This window comes from Elaeis guineensis, chromosome 12 (assembly GCF_000442705.2).
Source record: "Elaeis guineensis isolate ETL-2024a chromosome 12, EG11, whole genome shotgun sequence".
Classification (NCBI taxonomy): Eukaryota; Viridiplantae; Streptophyta; class Magnoliopsida; order Arecales; family Arecaceae; genus Elaeis; species Elaeis guineensis.
Genome location: NC_026004.2, coordinates 26,954,151 through 26,973,333, shown reverse-complemented (window position 1 = coordinate 26,973,333; position 19,183 = coordinate 26,954,151). Strand labels below are relative to the sequence as shown.

General features: G+C 42.0%; 1 protein-coding gene across 1 annotated transcript; it reads left to right on the top strand.

Annotated features, from left to right (window-relative positions):
- The first annotated feature begins 13,121 nt into the window (after nucleotides 1-13,121).
- LOC105054679 (probable methyltransferase PMT15) lies at nucleotides 13,122-17,404 on the top strand. The gene is given in 6 exon segments (XM_010936252.4): nucleotides 13,122-13,770; nucleotides 15,841-16,051; nucleotides 16,152-16,449; nucleotides 16,534-16,926; nucleotides 17,007-17,084; nucleotides 17,158-17,404. Coding segments are annotated over 6 exon segments (1,851 nt in total). The 5' UTR covers nucleotides 13,122-13,146.
- The last annotated feature ends 1,779 nt before the right edge of the window (nucleotides 17,405-19,183 follow it).

Sequence of the window (19,183 nt, the reverse complement as noted above, 5' to 3'; positions counted from 1 at the left end):
GCAGGTATAAAGACACATGGAATTGATTCAATATGCATAAATTTATTATTAAATTATAATTATGTATTTGGCATGGGTAAATAGAAGGTGTCTATATGAATGGGAGCTTGTCCCAAAGATCGTACCTTTCTACTTAGCAAACAAAGGTTCTAGGTCCGACTCTTGGGTAGTGTATTCCAACTTCTTGAACCTGGATAATTTAAGAGAAGGTGGGCCTCCCTCCCCTTCTCTCTCTCTTTCTAAAAAAACTAGTAAAGCATGTCAACTAGCTAGTACTTGACCAATAAAATTTACAATATAACCTAGCTAAATTTGGCAAGCCTCATGAATCAACAATAATTAATATCCATAAGATTCAACGTATGTTGGTGGAGGTGGGAGATACATATCCGATATTGATGGTGGATTATGGTCTCTGGGTAAATCATGTAAACATTTGGTGGTGCTATTGACCATCTATCTCTCTCTGTCTCTATTTGTTTCTTTCGAATTTGTGCATATGTTAAGCATAGATTGATGCTAAAGATCATGTCATCTTTTTGCTTAGATGATATGGCATCTAACAATTCAGAGCTCCTTATTCAGTCATCAACAACTAATGTAAGATCCATGTAAAATTATGATGGTATCTGGTGTTAATGTTGCTCGATGTTCACAAGGCAGCATTTTCTGTGCATCAAATTAAAAATACCAAAATAGCTTGACAGGTATCAAAAAACCGATACCTGATTATTGGGTTTTGGGTCTATTGCCACCCCTTTTCTTTCAATTCAAGTGCAGTGTCGTACGCTTTTATAAGGAGATGAAAACCAGCATCCATGAACAAGGGTTCGATTAACATATGTTTTTATTAATAAAACATATGTGATTTATATATTGATCACCAGTGAGAGTCGAACAAAATTAAATGGTGGCAGATTGCTGATTGCAATCCCCTTCATTGCAATCAATCCCTTTTTCTTTCACTAGGTCCAACATGTTTAAGAAATTAAAAAAGAAAAAAAAGAATTTTGAATATTCCATTTAAATTCTACTGGTCATGTTTCTGCAAAATATCATCCAAATAATCCTTAAATTAAAAGACAACCAAGTAAATTTCTCTCTCCAAATTAGGAAATTAACTCAAGCAATTATATCTTTCATTCCCCAACAATGGCAAATATAGCTTTTAATTAGAAAATTCTAACCATGACAAGATTGGCGTGGCAAAAAGGATACCTGTTACCATGAATGGAGTTTGGTTTATTGTCAAACAACTGCCAGGAGCTAAAATATCTTATCAAACCTGCTTGAACTAAAATAAAATTTGATGGCTTATCCAAAAACTCTGCAAACATCACATTTAAATAGAGCAGTTAAAATGGGACAGGGCTGTGGGTCGGTCCATTTGGCCTTAAAAATAGGTTGGATCGGACTAAAAAATTTTGATCCATTTATAAAAGTGGGCTTTTTAGTCCGGCTCCTATAGCCCATGGGCTAAATCAGACTAGAACCGGATTAGCTCGTGGGTCGGCCCATACCCGATCAGACGTTGTAAGTTTAGTTTTTATTCGATCTTGAAAATTCTATTGCTACTTGACTTCTTATTACTCGTGGAATGCTGAGTTTTAATTTTCTTCGCAGTGACTCCAGAATAAGGGGAGAAAACTATGAAAGTGACTTTAAAATGGGTTGTGCCGGCTCTAGAAAAGAAAAAATATTAAAAAAAAAAGAAGTAGACTGGCCCGGTCCTAACCCACAGCCCATGTGGGCTAGGACCGGGCTGGGTTTTTACGGCCCATTTTAACAAGTGGACAGAGCTCGGCATAGCCCACATAATCACATCCCACATGAGCTAGGACCGAGCTGGTCCATTTTGACAACTCTATATTTAAATGATGTATTTTATTATTACTTTTTTACTGAATATATGTTGCAAGTGGTAATGTGTTGATATCTACCCAAATTTAAGATGCATATCACAAGATTACACTAGCATATATACGAAAAATGATTCAATGCACCTATAAATTATTTATAAAAAATTTATCAGGCTTATAATTGCTAATTTGGCAAATCCACAATCAATTTATCCATCGTATTTAGCGATAAATCTAAGAGTTGCACCAATATTCCCCCTTGGAAAGTGTTGCAGATGAAATTCATCCCAGGTCGGAGGCGCTGGAGCATGACGAAGTCCGACGTATTGACGTGGCTAGACCTGCAAGAAAAATCTCCATCAAAGCCACCTCCAGTGGGGACCCTCCGATGCTCAAGTTAGATTTCTCGCAACAGAAGAGAAAGAGTGACTATTTTTGAGAAAAAGAGAAGGTGTACCTTTTGAAATCCCCTATTTACCCTTTTATATGTGAGGTTGGAACCTTCGAGAGAGAAACAATTGTTAGGAATAGTTTATCTCCCATTAATGTCTTTAAAAATTATGCCTGACAATATCATTTCATGGCATATGAGGGGCCATCTCTGTTAATGGTACGGACTGACAAGCAACGACAGGAGAATATGAAGGACTGATTTTACTAATAATTACCCCCATTTATTAAAGAGGATGATGTGACGGGCCATAAGAATGCCTCATGGGAGTTGATGGCTAAAGCTGATAATAGAAGCCGATGTCAGGATCAGAGGTTGAGGTGGGATCCAACGTGTGTAGAGAGCACAAGCATCCGCAGACCAAAGTAGGATGTGGAGATGCATCCTCTCCTTGCCACCTTTTCTCTTCCTTTTCTTTCTTGTCTTATTATGCTGGTCATGGGGGGGTCAAGTCGAGGGGTAAAGAGGCAATCAATGCCTCTTTCAGATCCGATTCAAAAGTTTTTCCCTATGTCTTCGGCTAGTATCAAAATACCCCCAACACTAGCCCCCCCACTTTCGAGTTCGAGTCATGATTTGATCTGGGGAAGGGAGTGCCATAAATTTGCTGAAGACGTGCACAGGGGTTTTCTTTCCCGCCCGTTGCTTTTGTTGTAGCTTGATTTTTGTAATTAAGTAATTAATAAAATATTCTAGATGAAAATATCTTACTTTGTTTGCTTCCTCCTCGCTAAGTGGGGTCTTTTGCTCCCCCACCGATGAGAGGATCAGCAACCAGCGCAGGGGCCAAGGCCGCCATGGGTCCCATAGGCCAAGGTGGAGATCGGATGAGCGCAGGATGCACGAACACTTGCGGATGAAAATTAGGTACATGGGTTCGCCTCTCCTTGCTCTTCTTCCCTCACCACCTTTTCTCTATCCGCCTCTTCTCTTTCTTTGTCTTGTGTGACTTATGGGGAAATGGGATAAGTAGGAGGAGGTATCAATGCCCGTATCAGGCTCACACGATCCAGGGCAATTCTCGAAGGCAATGGGGCTGCATTTATTAATTGCATGGGTTGACTTTAAGAGAATTTGAGAATGGTACGGCCTCACCTCTCTCTTGACCACCCACATCCTTTAGCAAATGGACGTGATCGGATCACAGAAGAATGCCTCAAAGTCATCATAATAAGCCATCAACTTTAATGAGCTAACATGGGAACTTTGGATGAATGTCATCAGATATGGGGGCCGAACCAAGGATTGGGGAGAGTAGACCTCGGGGGTCGATCATGCATCGTCGAATGGCGTGATTTGGTTTGAACCGAGCTGATCACCTATAGACAATTGTTTGCAGAGATGGCTCACTGAAAAGCATCATGATTCAGAAGGGTTAACTTTTCCTGAAATATTTTAATATAGTCATTGGTATGACATATGATTAGGAGTAAAGATCGATCCAAGATCTTTAGAGAAGAAGCTTGAGCTGTGGTATACCTTGGATCAGTATTCGATGTCTGGATGTTGTATCCAAGCTAGGGGCATGACTGAGGCAAGGATCAATTGTCAAAACCAAGATAGTTGGCCGAAGTTGAGATCGGCCCCACAAGTCATGAGGATGTTTAATAGATAAGGATTGGTAAGATCTGATGTTAAGCCTTCAATTACGCTACATTAGATGACTTCCTGAATAAATGTCCCATTGTTCTGGGGTGGTGTATCTTCCATCAGGATTATGCTCATTATTTTTCTTCGGATACTATAATAATATTCTTGTATGCCATCTGTCATGAATCCTCTTCTATTTCATGTCTTCGGTATAACTGAGGTGTCATCCTCCAATATATGCCCCCTACTCCTTGGTTTGAGCCAAGATCAGGCCTAGAGAGTATGAACCAATGTTTTACTTCTAGAGACACAAATCAGATCTCAATTTTTTGATCGACATGATATGCCCATCGTATGGCTAGTTACTCTACATTAATGACTTGATTTGATTGATGCATGGATGCCTTGAATCATGTCTATGGTGGACGGCATCTCTAGTTATGGTCAGTGAATTGTAGGCCCAGATGACGTGGGTCCCCCTTCATGAGGCATTGCTTGCTTTAGCATTTATTGATAGCATATCTATGGGTTGCTTAAATTCTGATGTTGTCAAAGTGGGTTCCCACCCATTTGCTTGAGATGATAGATCCTATGCGTGATGAATACGTCCCAATTTCGGATGCTTAAAGCTAGATACAAGGGCCAAGAGAGCGGCGATGTCCCAATTGCGGCCCAAATGACTTCGGTGTCATCTGAGTTCGGGCGTGCAAGATAGTTCGATGCTGGAGAGGGCGTGCATGCAAAAGGGATTGAGGCTGCTTATGAGGGGAGCTTGGAGGTTTGGGCTCGAAAGGGATCGGTGCTGTTGGATGAGCATGCGCACTAGAAATTTCGACTCCAATAAGTTCGATCTTCAGGCGGTCGAAGTCAGCCCATGAAGAATTCTTTATTCGCACCCAGAGGAGATCTGCTCTACAGGGAGAGTCATGGCAATGAATGATTTCTCTCCGTAGATCTAGCAAAGGAGAGGGAGAAATGACGAACAATGCCGTCAGAACTCAGGTAGCTCAAAGCCGAAGAGGACTTCAACCTCTCTGTAATTGGCCTCGGGACTACCCTTATTTTGGTGATGACGGCACCCGGTGATCTTTCACCCGCAAGAAAGTCTGGCTTGCTTCAACTAGCTCCTGTTTCAGGGCCATCACGAATGATCTTGGCGTCACCCGAAGCAGCGTGCTAGAGGGTGGTTTTAGGAGCCTGAATCTGGAAAGGATAGTTGCCGTGAAGGTTCGGTGTAGCCCGCCTGTTGGTGACTCTAGTGCGGCTGGGATGCACGTGCGGGGACACCGGCAACCCGTGTGCATGGTCTCGGCACTGCCTATGATGGGATCCGCTGGTAGGATCCGATGTTGCTAGGGCGTAGGATGGGTAGCATGGTCTCTTGCGACCAAAAATCGGCCAGCTGGAGATCTCCGGCACCATCCAAGGATGAATCGGAGCTCGATATGGCCTAGGATCGACCTGCTAGACGTGGAGTTTGCCCTGTTGCAGTCGATCCCCGATCGTGGGATGTTTTGGTGTTGAATAAATGTGCAAGAGGGGCACAAGGCCGTTAAATGCTGGTTTTGCATCGATCGGGCCTGCATATGTGATCGAAGCACCACAATCCAGGGGATGTAGTGCCACCTGTGTATGCCTCTCGACGGCAACAAAGGCCAGGCACGCAAGATGAGCTATAGGCAGGAAAGCTTAGGCTAGGGAGCTTCGACCAACTGGATCCAGCAGGGATCGGCTACACTGACCAGTGAAGCTTAGCTTTGAGGAGCTAGAAGAGACCGATGGTATCAGCAAATGGCTTAGACCCCATCTAGAATCGAATCGCTTAACGGGCATCGGCATTGCCTGAGGGAGGATCGGGGCTGCTCGAAACTAAACTGGTCATGAGAGTGTCGGCACCGATAGGAGATGGGATCAGCTACAAGTTCTAGTATTAGGAAGAGCTACATCAACTGCAGGCTTTGACGTCGGGAAGCACTAAGGCAGCCACGGGTTCTGACTCTTAAAAGGACCGTGTGAATATCACTAGAGGGGAATTAGTACCATCCGAAAGTGAATTCATGGGTGGCTGGCCCTGGTACCGCCTGGGATGGATTAGGCGATGGGTGTCGATGTTGCCGGATAGGGTCATCAGATCAGCTGATAAGATCTAAGGATCAGCTTTTTTGACAAAGTGCAATTACTGTCGAGAGTTGGATCGATCGGTGGCGCTCCAAGTTTTGGCATCGACTAGGATGCACAGGGAGGAGCTCTATTATGAGACAAACAAAGAGAGTGATGAGGGTGACCATTAGCTCTCTCTTCTCCTTGCAGGCAATTTTGGCACTAGCCATGGGCGTGCGTGGGCTTCGTGCATGGTGGGATGGCCTCTTGACTATGAAGAGGTCAGTAATGGTGGAACTATGATCCCTCTATTCTTCGGTTGGTGGCTCTACAAGGCCTCATGTGTAAATATCTGGCAACGGCATTATGAGAAGAGATATGTGGATGACGTCGTGATATATAATTTATCAATTCTTATCCATATTGTCTTCTTGTCAACCGAGCGCCTCCTATTTTTCCTTCTTCCTCTTCGGGATAAGTCACTTGTAAAGGGAGATGGGATAAGAGAAATTAATTGCATGTACGAGACCCAAGTGTTCCAAGGAAAATCTCGGAGCACATGCAAGATAAGTTCTGAAAGGTTATTTGAGGTCGGAGTTCGATCCTAAAAAGATTGCCTCCCGTGGCTTCAGGGATCTTCAGGGCCCGTGCAAATACCACAGGGATTCGGAGGTCCTTCGCGTGTTGTCTTGTTACTTCTAGGATCGTTTGTGCATGTGAGAGAAATTGCGGCATGTGCGGCCTCATCATGGTCTGACGTTGGGCATGTGGAGCCTCTGCTTTTATAATCAAACTGTTATTAATCAAAATACTTTGAATTGAAATTTTTCACCTTTGCATTTCAAATTTGAATATACTCAAGTTTCTTATAGGTAGAGAGTGAAAGATCCTCACTAAAGAGTGGGGATCTTCCCCTCTGCTAAAGAGCGGAGTTGGGAGTCGGTGGCATCTTTACTCTATACAAACTTGATGGCATTTTTGCTCTATCAAGACCCATTTTCTGTCTCCTCCTGCTAGAGAGCGGGTTCTGCCCCCATTGAAGAGCGGGGTGTTTGGAAGGGCATCTCTCCAAGAGCCCAAATGGGCGCTGAAGGGGCCTCCTCCCATATTCATTCAATCTTGGGCTTGACTCTAGTTCGGCATCAGTGCGCAGGGAGTGCGACCACTTATGGGCCACCTCAGAGCAAGGGCGTAGCATGTGCTCGAAAGGGAAACTTGCAAACTGTCATTCATTCTTTTTTTTTTGTCACCTTCTCCCTCTCCTCATTTCTTCTTCTTTATTCTTTTCTGCTGTCACTTGTGACAGGGTGAGACTAGAGGGAAAGGACAAAGCTCCTCTCTCTTTTTCTTTCTTTTATCTTGTATGCTCTTTCTTCTTCCTTCTTCTTTTTTCTATTTTGTCCTACCACCCACAATGCTAGGGGAAGAGACCATCCTTGTGCCTTCTGACCGTGCCATTCCATCCATCCTATTAGGGCGGGCATCAGAGATTTTTTGCCCCTACTAAATATCTTTGAGAGCCATGCTTGGCCTTCCAACTTTCTCAAGTTGGATGAATAACGTCATTTCATGGCACGTAGGGGGCTACACCCATTAATGATGTAAGTTGACAGTCAAAAGATTGAAAGTATGGCTTTTGCAGCTACCCACTTATTCCAACAAGATGATGTGATGGGTCTACGCAAAGCTCCTTTGGGGCTATCATAGCGAGCCATTGGATGCATTAATTTAAGCAAGGGAGAATAGGCTCCAACAGTTGGTCAAGTTTTAGCAGGCAATAAAGTCGGCGTGGATGTTTGAATTGGGGGCTACGGTCAAAATTGAGACTAATGGTCAAAGCCAGAGTCGACGTTCGGGGGATGGATGAGGGAACAAAACAATGGCCGATGTGGGTTGACAGCTGATGAGGGTAGAACCGAAGGTAGATGGAGACCCTTCAGTGTCGGTTGGAGTGGGTCGGTCAAACTGATGACATCTTGGGCCTTTGATTCATACATACTCTCAGTCCAAGCAAAATTTTTCCAACACCTCATGTTTTCGGCCAGCATGAAATTACCCCAGCAATCTGAGTTGTGGCTGCAACTAATTTATCTTACATGTCGTGAGACTGGCTTAGGGTCACCAATGCTAGGCTTGGCGTGTGTAGGGGCCGTCGATCCTGGCCTCAGCACCAACAGAAGCACGTCAGTGTGCGGTGGGGTGCAGGAGCTCCAAGGCCATCGAATCAAGCTTCAATGATGGCAGAAGTATGCGAGAGAGCCGGTAGGCCCTGGGCTAGCTGACCCTGGCTTCGGCACCAGCAATTGCACGAGTGAGCATGGGAGAGGGCTGGGGCCACCGATCCTAGCCTCATCGTGGTTGATAGCATGTGAGGAAACTCCAGGAGTGCCATGGATGGCTTCGACCGCATCGGAGGCACATAGGGAGCGTATAAAGAGCACGTGTAGATGCTCCAGTCACCGAGATGGGTGGCTTCAGTGCCATCAATCCAGCGGAACTTGATGTGTGGGTGCACAAGAGACCAGGGGCATCGATATCATTTTTCCTTTCCCCACTTCTCTCTCCCCCTATCTTCTTTCATCTTTATCTGGTTGTATCACCTAGTGCCAATCCCCAAGCATGTGCACAGTAGATAGCATGCAGCCAAGAATTAATGATATCCCAAGATAACATAGTGTGGTATGCATGGAAAACCCTTATAGGGGCCACTTGCAGAGGTCACATATGGGCGGTCTCAGCATCATCCAAGATCGAACACAATCATCTGAGATCAGATGCAATCGTCTAAGGTCGACTTCGGCATATGCTTGTTTAAGGTATCTCTTGCAGCAAATTTTGGAGCTGTTAAAAGCTAGATCAGTTCAAGGGGCCACTTGTGCACGCGAAAGCATGACTACTCGAGGGGTCCGTCCGTAGATAGCCTCATCATGATCCAAAGTCAGATGCATGAGGTTCCTATTCCTCCTATTGAAGAGTGGGATCTTCTTCACCTTCACTGAAGGGTGGGGTTTTCTGCTTCCCTACTGAAGAGTAAAGTCTTCGACTTTCCTATTGAAGAATAGGGCCTTTGGTCAACGAATTTCGGCTCTCGCCTCTAAGAGCATACTCTAAACTATCCCGACCCGATCTTCTTCTCTCCTACTAAAGAGTGGGATCTTCTTTTGCACTCCCACCAAATGGGTGGGGGCTTCGAATGCCCTCCTACCATCGTGGGTGCTTTATCTGCATTACCAGCAAATAGATGGGGGCTTCATATGCTCTCAAAAGAGTGGAGGCTTTGCCAGCTCTCCCACTGAAGAGTAAGGATTTCGACTGTACTTTTTCAGAAGAGTAGGAGCTTTATCGGCTCTCCTACTGAAGAGTGGGGGCTTTGGCTACATTCTCTCGAAAGAGTGAAGACTTTATCGGCCCTCCTACTGAAGAGTGAGAGCTTTGACTGTACTTTCTCAGAAGAGTGGGGGCTTTATCGGCTCTCCCATTAAAAAGTGAGGGCTTTGGCTACACTCCCTTGAAAGAGTGAGGACTTTACCAGCTCTCTCACTGAAAAGTGAGGGCTTCGGCTGCACTCTCTCGAAAGAGTAGGAGATTTATCGACTCTCCCACTAAAGAGTAGGGGCTTCGACTGTACTCTCTCGGAAGAGTGGAGCTTTTATCAGCTCTCCCGCTGAAGAATGGAGACTTTACCGACTCTCCCATTAGAAAGTGAGAGTTTCGACTACACTTTTTCGAAAGAGTGGAGGCTTTGTCAGCTCTCTCACTGAAAAGTCAGGGCTTCGGCTGCACTCCTTCGAAAGAGTGGGGGCTTTACCGACTCTTCCACTGAAAAATAGAGGCTTCGGCTATACTCTCTCGGAAGAATGGGGGCTTTACCAGCTCTCCTACTGAAGAGTGAGGGCTTTGACTATACTTTTCTCAGAAGAGTGGAGACTTCGACTGCACTCTCTCAAAAGAATGGGGGCATTATCGGCTCTCCCACTGAAAAATAGAGGCTTTGACTGTACTCTCTCGAAAGAGTAGGGGCTTTGCCGACTTCGGCTGCACTCTCTCGAAAGAGTGAGGGCTTTTTTGACTCTCCTACTAGAAAGTGGAGGCTTCGGCTGCATTCCCTCGAAAGAGTGGGGGCTTTGCCAACTCTTTCACTGAAAATGAGGGCTTCGACTGCACTCCCTCGAAAGAATGAGGGCTTTACCGGCTCTCCTACTGGAAAGTGAGGGCTTCGACTGTACTTTTTCAAAAGAGTAGAGACTTTACCGGCTCTTTCATTAAAGAGTGGGGGCTTCGGATGCACTCTCTTGAAAGAGTGAGGGCTTCGGCTCAGCCATAATCTGACTTCGGATCGACCATAATCTAACTTCAGTCGTAGCCTGATTTTAATACTCATAGGCCTGCAATTTTTTCAAAAGAAAAGAAAATGAAGTAAAGGGTGACGGCTTAAGAACCTCCTACCAAGAAAATTTTATGCAAGTCTTTTGAAGCTTGGTTCTCCTTCCGATACGGGTTGTATGCCCCCTGTTTATTGGATTCAAATGGGAGTGCCAGAGAAGACACTGGTCGATCTATTTGATTTATGGCCATGAATAAAGCAATATTTGAGCAACTGGATTCAGCACCATTTACGAACTCATAGATCACCAATGGGACTTTCTTCAAGAAGCCCCTCCTATCCTGATAAGAAAGAGGAAAAGGTGTTTATGGCAATAAATAATAAAGTAGGTGTAAAGTTCCATTATAATGGGGTATAGAAAAATGGGAGACATCGGGATTAGTTAGAAATCCCTTGTATATTTTTATGTTTCCTTTCTTTCTTGGTCTCCAAAAAATCTTTTCTCCTTTTTCCTCTCTCTTTTCTTTTAATGCATATTTGAAAAGAAGCCATAGGGAGAGAAAGGGGCTTCGGATGATGGATACGAAGTTACATCTTGACTTTTTCTCCTTCCACCTTTTATTTCTCCCTTCTTTTTTTCCTTTCTTCTCTCCTCTCTTTTCTTTTTGCTATCACTAGTGACAGGATGGGACAAGAAGAGGGGAAAAAGAAGAGCCACCAAGATAAATCCCGAAGCATAAGTGCAGTAGATAACGTACAGCTGAGAACTGATGATGTTTGAGGGGCCCAACATAGGATATTAGTGCTATTCGAGATCGAATACGCACAGGAGAAATGACACCGGCTGCTTCTATTTTTTTTTCTTTCTTTTCATTTGTTTCAATAGAAATAGTTACACAGCAAGGACCATCTTATTTTTGCCAGGAGCCGACAGAGGGGGTCGTGAGGCTGTCTTCAGTGGCTAATATGGAGCATACTTTGGATTAAAATACCTTAAGAATGCTTTCCTCGACAACATAGTGATAGGTTGCACATTTTTCTCCAAAAGTGGGCACAAGCTCTCCTTCCAGCGCAAATCTGTCGTGGATGAAATTCGTCCCGGATCGAAGATGCTGGAGCATGACAAAGCCCAATGAGTCGACGGTGATCGGACCTGCAAGAAAAGTCTCTGCTAGAGCCATCTCTAGTGGAGATCCTCTGACGCTCGAGTCAGATTTCTCGCAACAACAGAAAAAGAGCGAGTATTTTTGAGGAAGAGAGAAGGCATATCTTTTGTGATCCCTTGTTTAACTTTTTATATGTGAGGTTGGAGCCTTTGAAAAAGAAAGAATCGTCAAGAATATTTTATCTCCCATTAATGTCTTTGAAAATTATGTCTGGCAATATCATTTTATGGCATGTGGGGCACCATTTCCGTTAATGGTACGGGCTGACAAGCAGTGGTGGGAGAATATGAAGGACTAGCTTTACTAATAATTATCCCCATTTATTAAAGGAGGTGATGTGATGGGCCATAAGAAGGCCTTATGGGAGTTGACGGCTGAAGCTGATAATGGAAGTCGATGTCAGAATCAAAGATCAAGGATCGGAGGCCAAGGTAGGATCGGATGTGTGTGGAGAGCACAAGTATCCACGAACCGAAGCAGGATGTAAAGATGCATCCTCTCCCTGCCACTTTTTCTCTTTCCTTTTCTTTCTTGTCTTATTATGCGGCTTATGAGAGGGATAAGTCGAGGGGGAAAGAGGCAATCAATGCCTTTGTCAGATCCTGTTCAGAAGTCTTCCTCCATTTCTTGGGCTAGTACCAAAATACCCCCAACACAAAGGATTATTCATTTACTTACAAAGTTTGCCATGAGTTTATAAATTTAAGGAGCACATCACTTTACATTAAATTTGTCATATATAAAATGATAATTATCATTATAGATGGGCAGAATTTAGTAAGCTATTATAACAATCCCATGGTAGTCCAAACCGAATACGCCATCATCCTAAATGTAAGACTGTTTTTAACACCTAATTTTCTTAACACCAAACCTGCACCATCTTGTTACTACACTGATCGACCTTGTCTAGACTCCACTTCAACAACAACAACAACAAAAGAGAAATTACTATTACACAATCCTAACAATATATTCTTATTTTATCTTTAAAAAAAAACTAAATTTGTTCTCTATTTTTCTCAATATCCAATAATTATCAAATATTTTTAATAAATAAATTTATCAAAATATATCTAACTACTCTTATATGTTATGTACTACTTACTAGAGTCTATGCTACAGAGTAATGATATAGTCCATGATTTATTTTTCATTATAAACAAAGTAATACCATATGAATTCATCATATCATATATATATATATATATATATATATATATATATATATATATATATATATATATATATATATATATATATATATATATATATATATAATATTTTATGAAAAAATATTGAAGTATTGTCAACTTAATTTTTTAAATAAATTTTATTGTGCCATCCGAAAAGAACACATCTTCACAATTAAATTATATTATTAATATATAATATTATTATATTTTTATAATTAAAAATTATTTATATAAATAGTTGAAAATATAAAGTAATCTTAAAAATTTGAATAAATATTATTTTATTATTTATATATTTTTTAATCTGATCAGAGAAAAAAATTTATTTTACAACCCCGCGCCAATCCCAATCTCCCTCGTCCCTTCACCTCCCCTCCTCCATTGCCTCAAACTTCCAACCAAAGCATCCAAAAAAAAAAAAAACAAGAAGAAAGAAGTAGAGCACTTCTCAACGACGACGATGCTCAAAGTCACAACCACGACCACCCGTCTCTCCAATCCAGAGAAGAAGACTCCCGACCTCTTCCCCTTCCTCCTCCTCGCCTTACTCTGCTCCGCCTCCTACCTCCTCGCCGCCTTTCAGCGCACCTCCGGCGGCGGCGCCGCCCCTTTCTCCTCCTCCTCTGTCTCCTCCAACACCACCACCAATACCACCATCTCCACCTCCGCCGCCGGTGGCGGCCGCCACTTCCCTGTTTGCGACGCAATGTACACCGACTACACCCCCTGCCACGACCACAGCCGATCGTTGAGATTCCCGCGCGCGCGGCACGCCCACATGGAGCGGCACTGCCCGGCGAAGAACGAGCTCCTTCGATGCCTGGTGCCGCCGCCGGCGGGGTACCGGCGGCCGCTGCCGTGGCCGGAGAGCCGGGACGCGGCGTGGTTCGCGAACGTGCCGTACAAGAAGTTGGTGGCGGAGAAGGGGAACCAGAGCTGGGTCCGCGTGGAGGGCGACCGCTTCCGGTTCCCCGGCGGCGGGACGACGTTTCCTCGGGGAGCGGACTCATATATCAAGGAGATCGGACGGCTGATTCCTCTCCATGATGGGTCCATCAGGACTGCGCTGGACACGGGATGCGGGGTGAGTTTAGTTCCTTGATTTATTTGTTTATTTATTCTTATTCTTCTTATTCTTATTTCTTCCTCTTCCCCTTTTCTTTTCTTTTTTTTTTCTTTTTTTTTTTTTGGAATGGAATGGAATGGCTCTACCGCTTCTACTTGTTTTTAATGTTATTATTTTATGCTCGTTTTGGCAAACGAATTACTATTATATTTTGGATGCTGCTACATTTACATAATAATCACGTCCATGAGGCAAACCCAGTATTTTTTTTTTGTATCAAATATAGTTATGGATGGTTTATTAGGAATCAAAATACTAATTTTATCCTTGATGGTTTAGATAGAAACATGTGTTTCAAGGAAGTTTTGGGAGTTTTATCAAAAAAAAAAAAAAATTTTGGGAGAGATGAAATTGTTTCCTGATATTTTTGAGATTATAGAAAGAAAATCAGCATAATTGAGAATACCATAATCCTGGGCATGTATTCCTCCATACCTTCTTGTATGTGTAGCATCCGAGAGGTAAAATTCAGACCATAGGATGATACGTATATTAGCCAGTAAGAGCATGGAGATTTCTGTAACAAAAAAAATCTACATACTCTAATATTATATTGATGAAAATTTGGACAATCAATTTTATCCCCTATATCAATATTATTATCATTAGAATAATTAAAGGCTAATCTTAATTATTCAACAGTATTTGTGAAGCTTGATGAATTTCTAAAATTCTTTTGGAAGAAAGAAAAAAAAAATTATATATTACGAAGACGTTAGCTCAACTTCCCTTCAACTTGAATGCCATTTTAACCTTAACACCTCTCAATGGAAAATTCATTCGTAGTCCTCAATTTTGATGAACCTTTTTCTTTGTAAAATTTCAATTTCCTTCTATGCTTGATCCCTCTTCCATTCAAATAGTTGGAATATCTGTTTGTAGAACAAACATAATTATATTTAAACTATGTCTAATTATGTATATGTGAAGTGTGCAATTTGTATGAGAAGTAAATACAAGATACTAATTTGTATGGGCTAAACATTAAACTAACATCCAAACAAAAGCTGAGGGGTAAATTCCCTGAAACATTGTAACCATAGTTGCATATCATCATTATTGATAAGTTATCCTGCTAAACAACTAGCCATTTCTAATTACCAAGAAAAACAATTTCTACCCCTCCACTCAAGTGCAAATAAATGTCCATTGCTGCGGATCCATGTTGTGGACCAAAGATGGCTGCCGGTTTATAGGTCCGATCCTAGTACCATTAGAATTCCTCTCATAGTTGGCATACAGCAAAAGAGAATTGATGAAAAAAATCCTTTTAAAGCTATGAAAATATATTTTTAAATTTACTAAATTGTGGGGCTGGTAGGAAGCATGGCCGAAAAATATTCCGAATATTGATAGCTGTGCTATTTGAAGTTCTATGGAAGGTAACTGATCAAAGCTTTTACTTTATTAATTCATTCCAAGGAATAAATATATACCTCATAATTAATTAGAAAATCATGATCTTTTTTTTCTCCCTATAGTGGCCTCACAACTCTCCTTTTCATCTCTTTGCATATAGCAATTTTCTTAAAAACATGATGAGCCCCATTTTATTTTTAATTCAAAATATAATTCATCTCTTTATTATACAGTCAATAAAAACTTTTAAGTTATTAACAGTTTTCTACTAAATGATGGTTAATCATGGTCAATCAATTAGTATATAGAGTTTTTATTGAATTTATCTATATCCTACATGATAGAATGATTCTACCTAATAATTTTTCTGACTCCCCTTTATTATTATCCTGAATTTAGATATTTTCAGCTTTGCCCTTTTCCAAGTACCAAATTTGCAAGGGCCATCCATGAACAGTTCAAATGCATAGTTGGTCAAAAAAAAAAATTTGTTTTCTGAGTAAATTGGTCAAAAACAATTTACATGCATGCATTGAAGCCTCCTTCTTTCCTTCTGGCTTCCAATGGAAAAAAGGATGGAAACACAAGGAAAAATCAATATTTCAAATCTTCTTCTTTCTTCTTCTATGTTTCGGTTGAATGTTATAGATTACTTATTATATTGTAAAGGTAGCTAGCTGGGGAGCTTACCTTCTATCTCAGAACATCCTTACCATGTCCTTTGCACCAAGGGACAGTCACAAGGCTCAGGTCCAACTCGCCCTCGAGCGCGGCCTCCCTGCAATGCTCGGCATCTTCGCCGCCGATCGCCTCCCTTACCCCTCGAGGGCCTTCGACATGGCCCATTGCTCTCGCTGCCTCATTCCATGGCACCTCTATGGTACTACCCATCTCACTTCCCTCTTCCACCACCTTTTGATCTCCTTTGGCCTCTAATAATCACCATTGCAAATGTTTACAATCCTTGTGCTTCAATACAGATGGGCTCTACCTGATGGAGATCGACCGAATCCTTCGACCTGGGGGGTACTGGATTCTATCAGGCCCTCCAATCAATTGGAAGCAACACTGGAAAGGCTGGCACATGAAACAGAAAGATCTAAGTGCTTTGCAATCCACCATCGAAGCCATCGCAAGGAGCCTCTGCTGGAAGAAGCTGAAGGAGAAGGAAGACATTGCGATCTGGCAGAAGCCTGCTAACCATATCGGATGCAATGCATCCCGAAAGGCCTCCCTGATGCCAGGGTTCTGCTCAGCTCAAGAACCAGATGCTGCATGGTATGCTTCTTGTGGCTACGAAACTTATCCACTTGACCTTTTGCTTGAGCCAATGTTAATAAGTTTTGACTGAATTCTATTAAGGTACACAAAAATGGGAGCTTGCATCACTCCCCTACCTAAGGTGGCAGGAATGCAAGAGAAAGCAGGAGGAGAACTGGAGAAATGGCCCAAGAGACTAATGGCAGTGCCACCAAGGATCAGTAGTGGAAGCATCAGTGGTGTTACACCCCAGATGTTCTTGCAGGATACTGAGCTGTGGAAGAGGAGAGTCAGGTACTGCAAGGCAGCAAGTACAGAATTAACGCAGAAAGGGACGCATCGCAATCTACTCGACATGAATTCAGGGCTTGGAGGATTTGCAGCTGCCATGATTGATGACCCAGTGTGGGTCATGAACATTGTTCCGACTGTTGCTAAGATTGACACCCTTGGAGTCATCTATGAGCGTGGATTAATTGGAACATATCACGATTGGTGAGTTCTCAGTTTGAAGGAGGTGCTGTGTTTATTCCTCCTGTGATTCTTTATATCATATATGTTTCCTTTGGTTGTAGGTGTGAAGCTATGTCTACTTATCCCAGGACCTATGATCTCCTTCATGCTGACTCCGTGTTCACCCTTTACAAAGACAGGTAGTTAAGGATGTTGCGACCTAAAATTTTTTTAGTATGGATTGATCCTAACATGCTACAAACTGCCATTCAGATGTGAGATGGAGGATATTTTGTTGGAGATGGACAGGATCTTAAGGCCAGAAGGCACGGTGATCTTTAGAGATGATGTGGATATTCTGGTCAGGATCAAGAGCATTACAGATGGCATGAGTTGGAATAGTCGAATTGTGGACCATGAAGACGGCCCGCTGCAAAGGGAGAAGCTTTTGATTGCTGTGAAGGCAAATTGGTCAATCTCTAACCAAACCCAATGACAATCGACTGGATCTGCTAACTAAAAGAAGCATTCATCATTGAAGTGCTGTAGAGAAGTATATGGTTCATTGAATTATAATTTTTTAACGGTACTTTCATTGAGCTTCCTGGCTCTCGTATCTTTTTTGGATACTGAAACACACACAGACACACACGCGCGCGCACACACACACACACACACAGAGAGAGAGAGAGAGAGAGAGAGAGAGAGAGAGAGGGGGGATCAGCAACGTTAAGCTAAGCGTAGCTAGTGAATTGGAATTGGCCTGTAAAAAGGTGATTAAGTTGTCCGTCTTTAAATCAGTTTCCGAACCGCACAAGTTAAGCAGATTTTGTAGATCATCTGCAGTATTAGCGTTGAAATGTGCAGGTTCAACTCCTTGAAAATTCATCAGACTATAATATTCCTTATTATAAAGAGATACAAATCCAAAAGCAAACATTTTTTTTTTTTTGGCATCACTTTTGTTTTGTTATTTTCAGAAATAAAAATAAAAATTTTATTTTATTTTATTTTTAAATTTTTAAAAATATAATTATAGTGGTTGGTTGTAGCAGCCAAGATATGGTGAGTTATAGGAGGGATGATGGTAGTAGTCGTAGCAATAATTATAGTGGAGGTGATGGCAACGATGTAATGGCTGTTGAACTCATTAGCAGTAATGGCAAAAAATCAAGAGTTTTTTAATTTTAAAAATAATAACACTAAGAATTATTTTTCTAGAAATAATAAAACTAATATTTAAAAAATAAAAGTAATGGCATCTAAGTTATATGATTTTATTTTAAAAATAAGAAATAAGAATAAAAACAATGGTAAACAGATTCTTAGTTACGATGTAGTTTCAAACCATCCTTATAACCTACCACCCGTTTCCATATACCTCATTGGGTGGCAAGCTAACTAGTGCCTCCTGTTACATAATCCAGTGCCTCCAGTTTTAAGCTGTGTGACGAAGCAATCAACCGGCACAAGCAGTAGCACAAGGAACTGCTACAAGAGCCCATAGGCTAGGTGAACTGATGTGGAGCATTTTGCCTTCGTGACGTCCACCACCGCACAAAGCGGCGAGAGGAAAAAGTGTGACAACAATTCTTTTCCGCTTCATTCAATAAATTGGAAGTCTCTTTATCCTAGCGAGAATATATTATTCTAATTTTTGTTTCTGTCCATCATTATGTATGGATTTTTAATCCAGAAGATTCCAGTCCGCCTCCGCCCTACGAGATGACAAAATTTCATTCCCATCTGGCCAAGTCTCCAAGCTTAACCTGCATCTCCAACAACCAAATATTATCTTTAAGTAGTTTGTCTGCATTGAGGAGATAAGCTACAAAAATAGCTCAGACACTCCATCTCTATAGGAGTATGAGCTTGAACCAAGACCACTCCTCCAGACATTCAAATATTTGAATCCAATTTCATTGTTGGACTTACTTGAACCAGTCTCTTACAGACCTACAACCAAGCTACAGCTGCCTTTCATCCTATAAACTATTAATTGTTTGGACCATTGGAAGATTGGATCAGAACCACCAACAAGATCAGTAGAAAAAGCACCCACCGGCCCAAATCATTCCTGAATATAGACCCAATGCAACCTGCATAACCTTATGATCTTACTGTTGATTCTGTCCCAATTCTATAGAATTTTCAACTCAATCATCTAAACAGACCTCAAAGACCTATTTGAATGATTGGGCTAAAAATCCATCAAATTATTGGATTAAGTCAATATAACCAATTACAAAATAGGATCACAAGCTGGACTACCAAAAATAGCTTTAGATTAAATGGACCC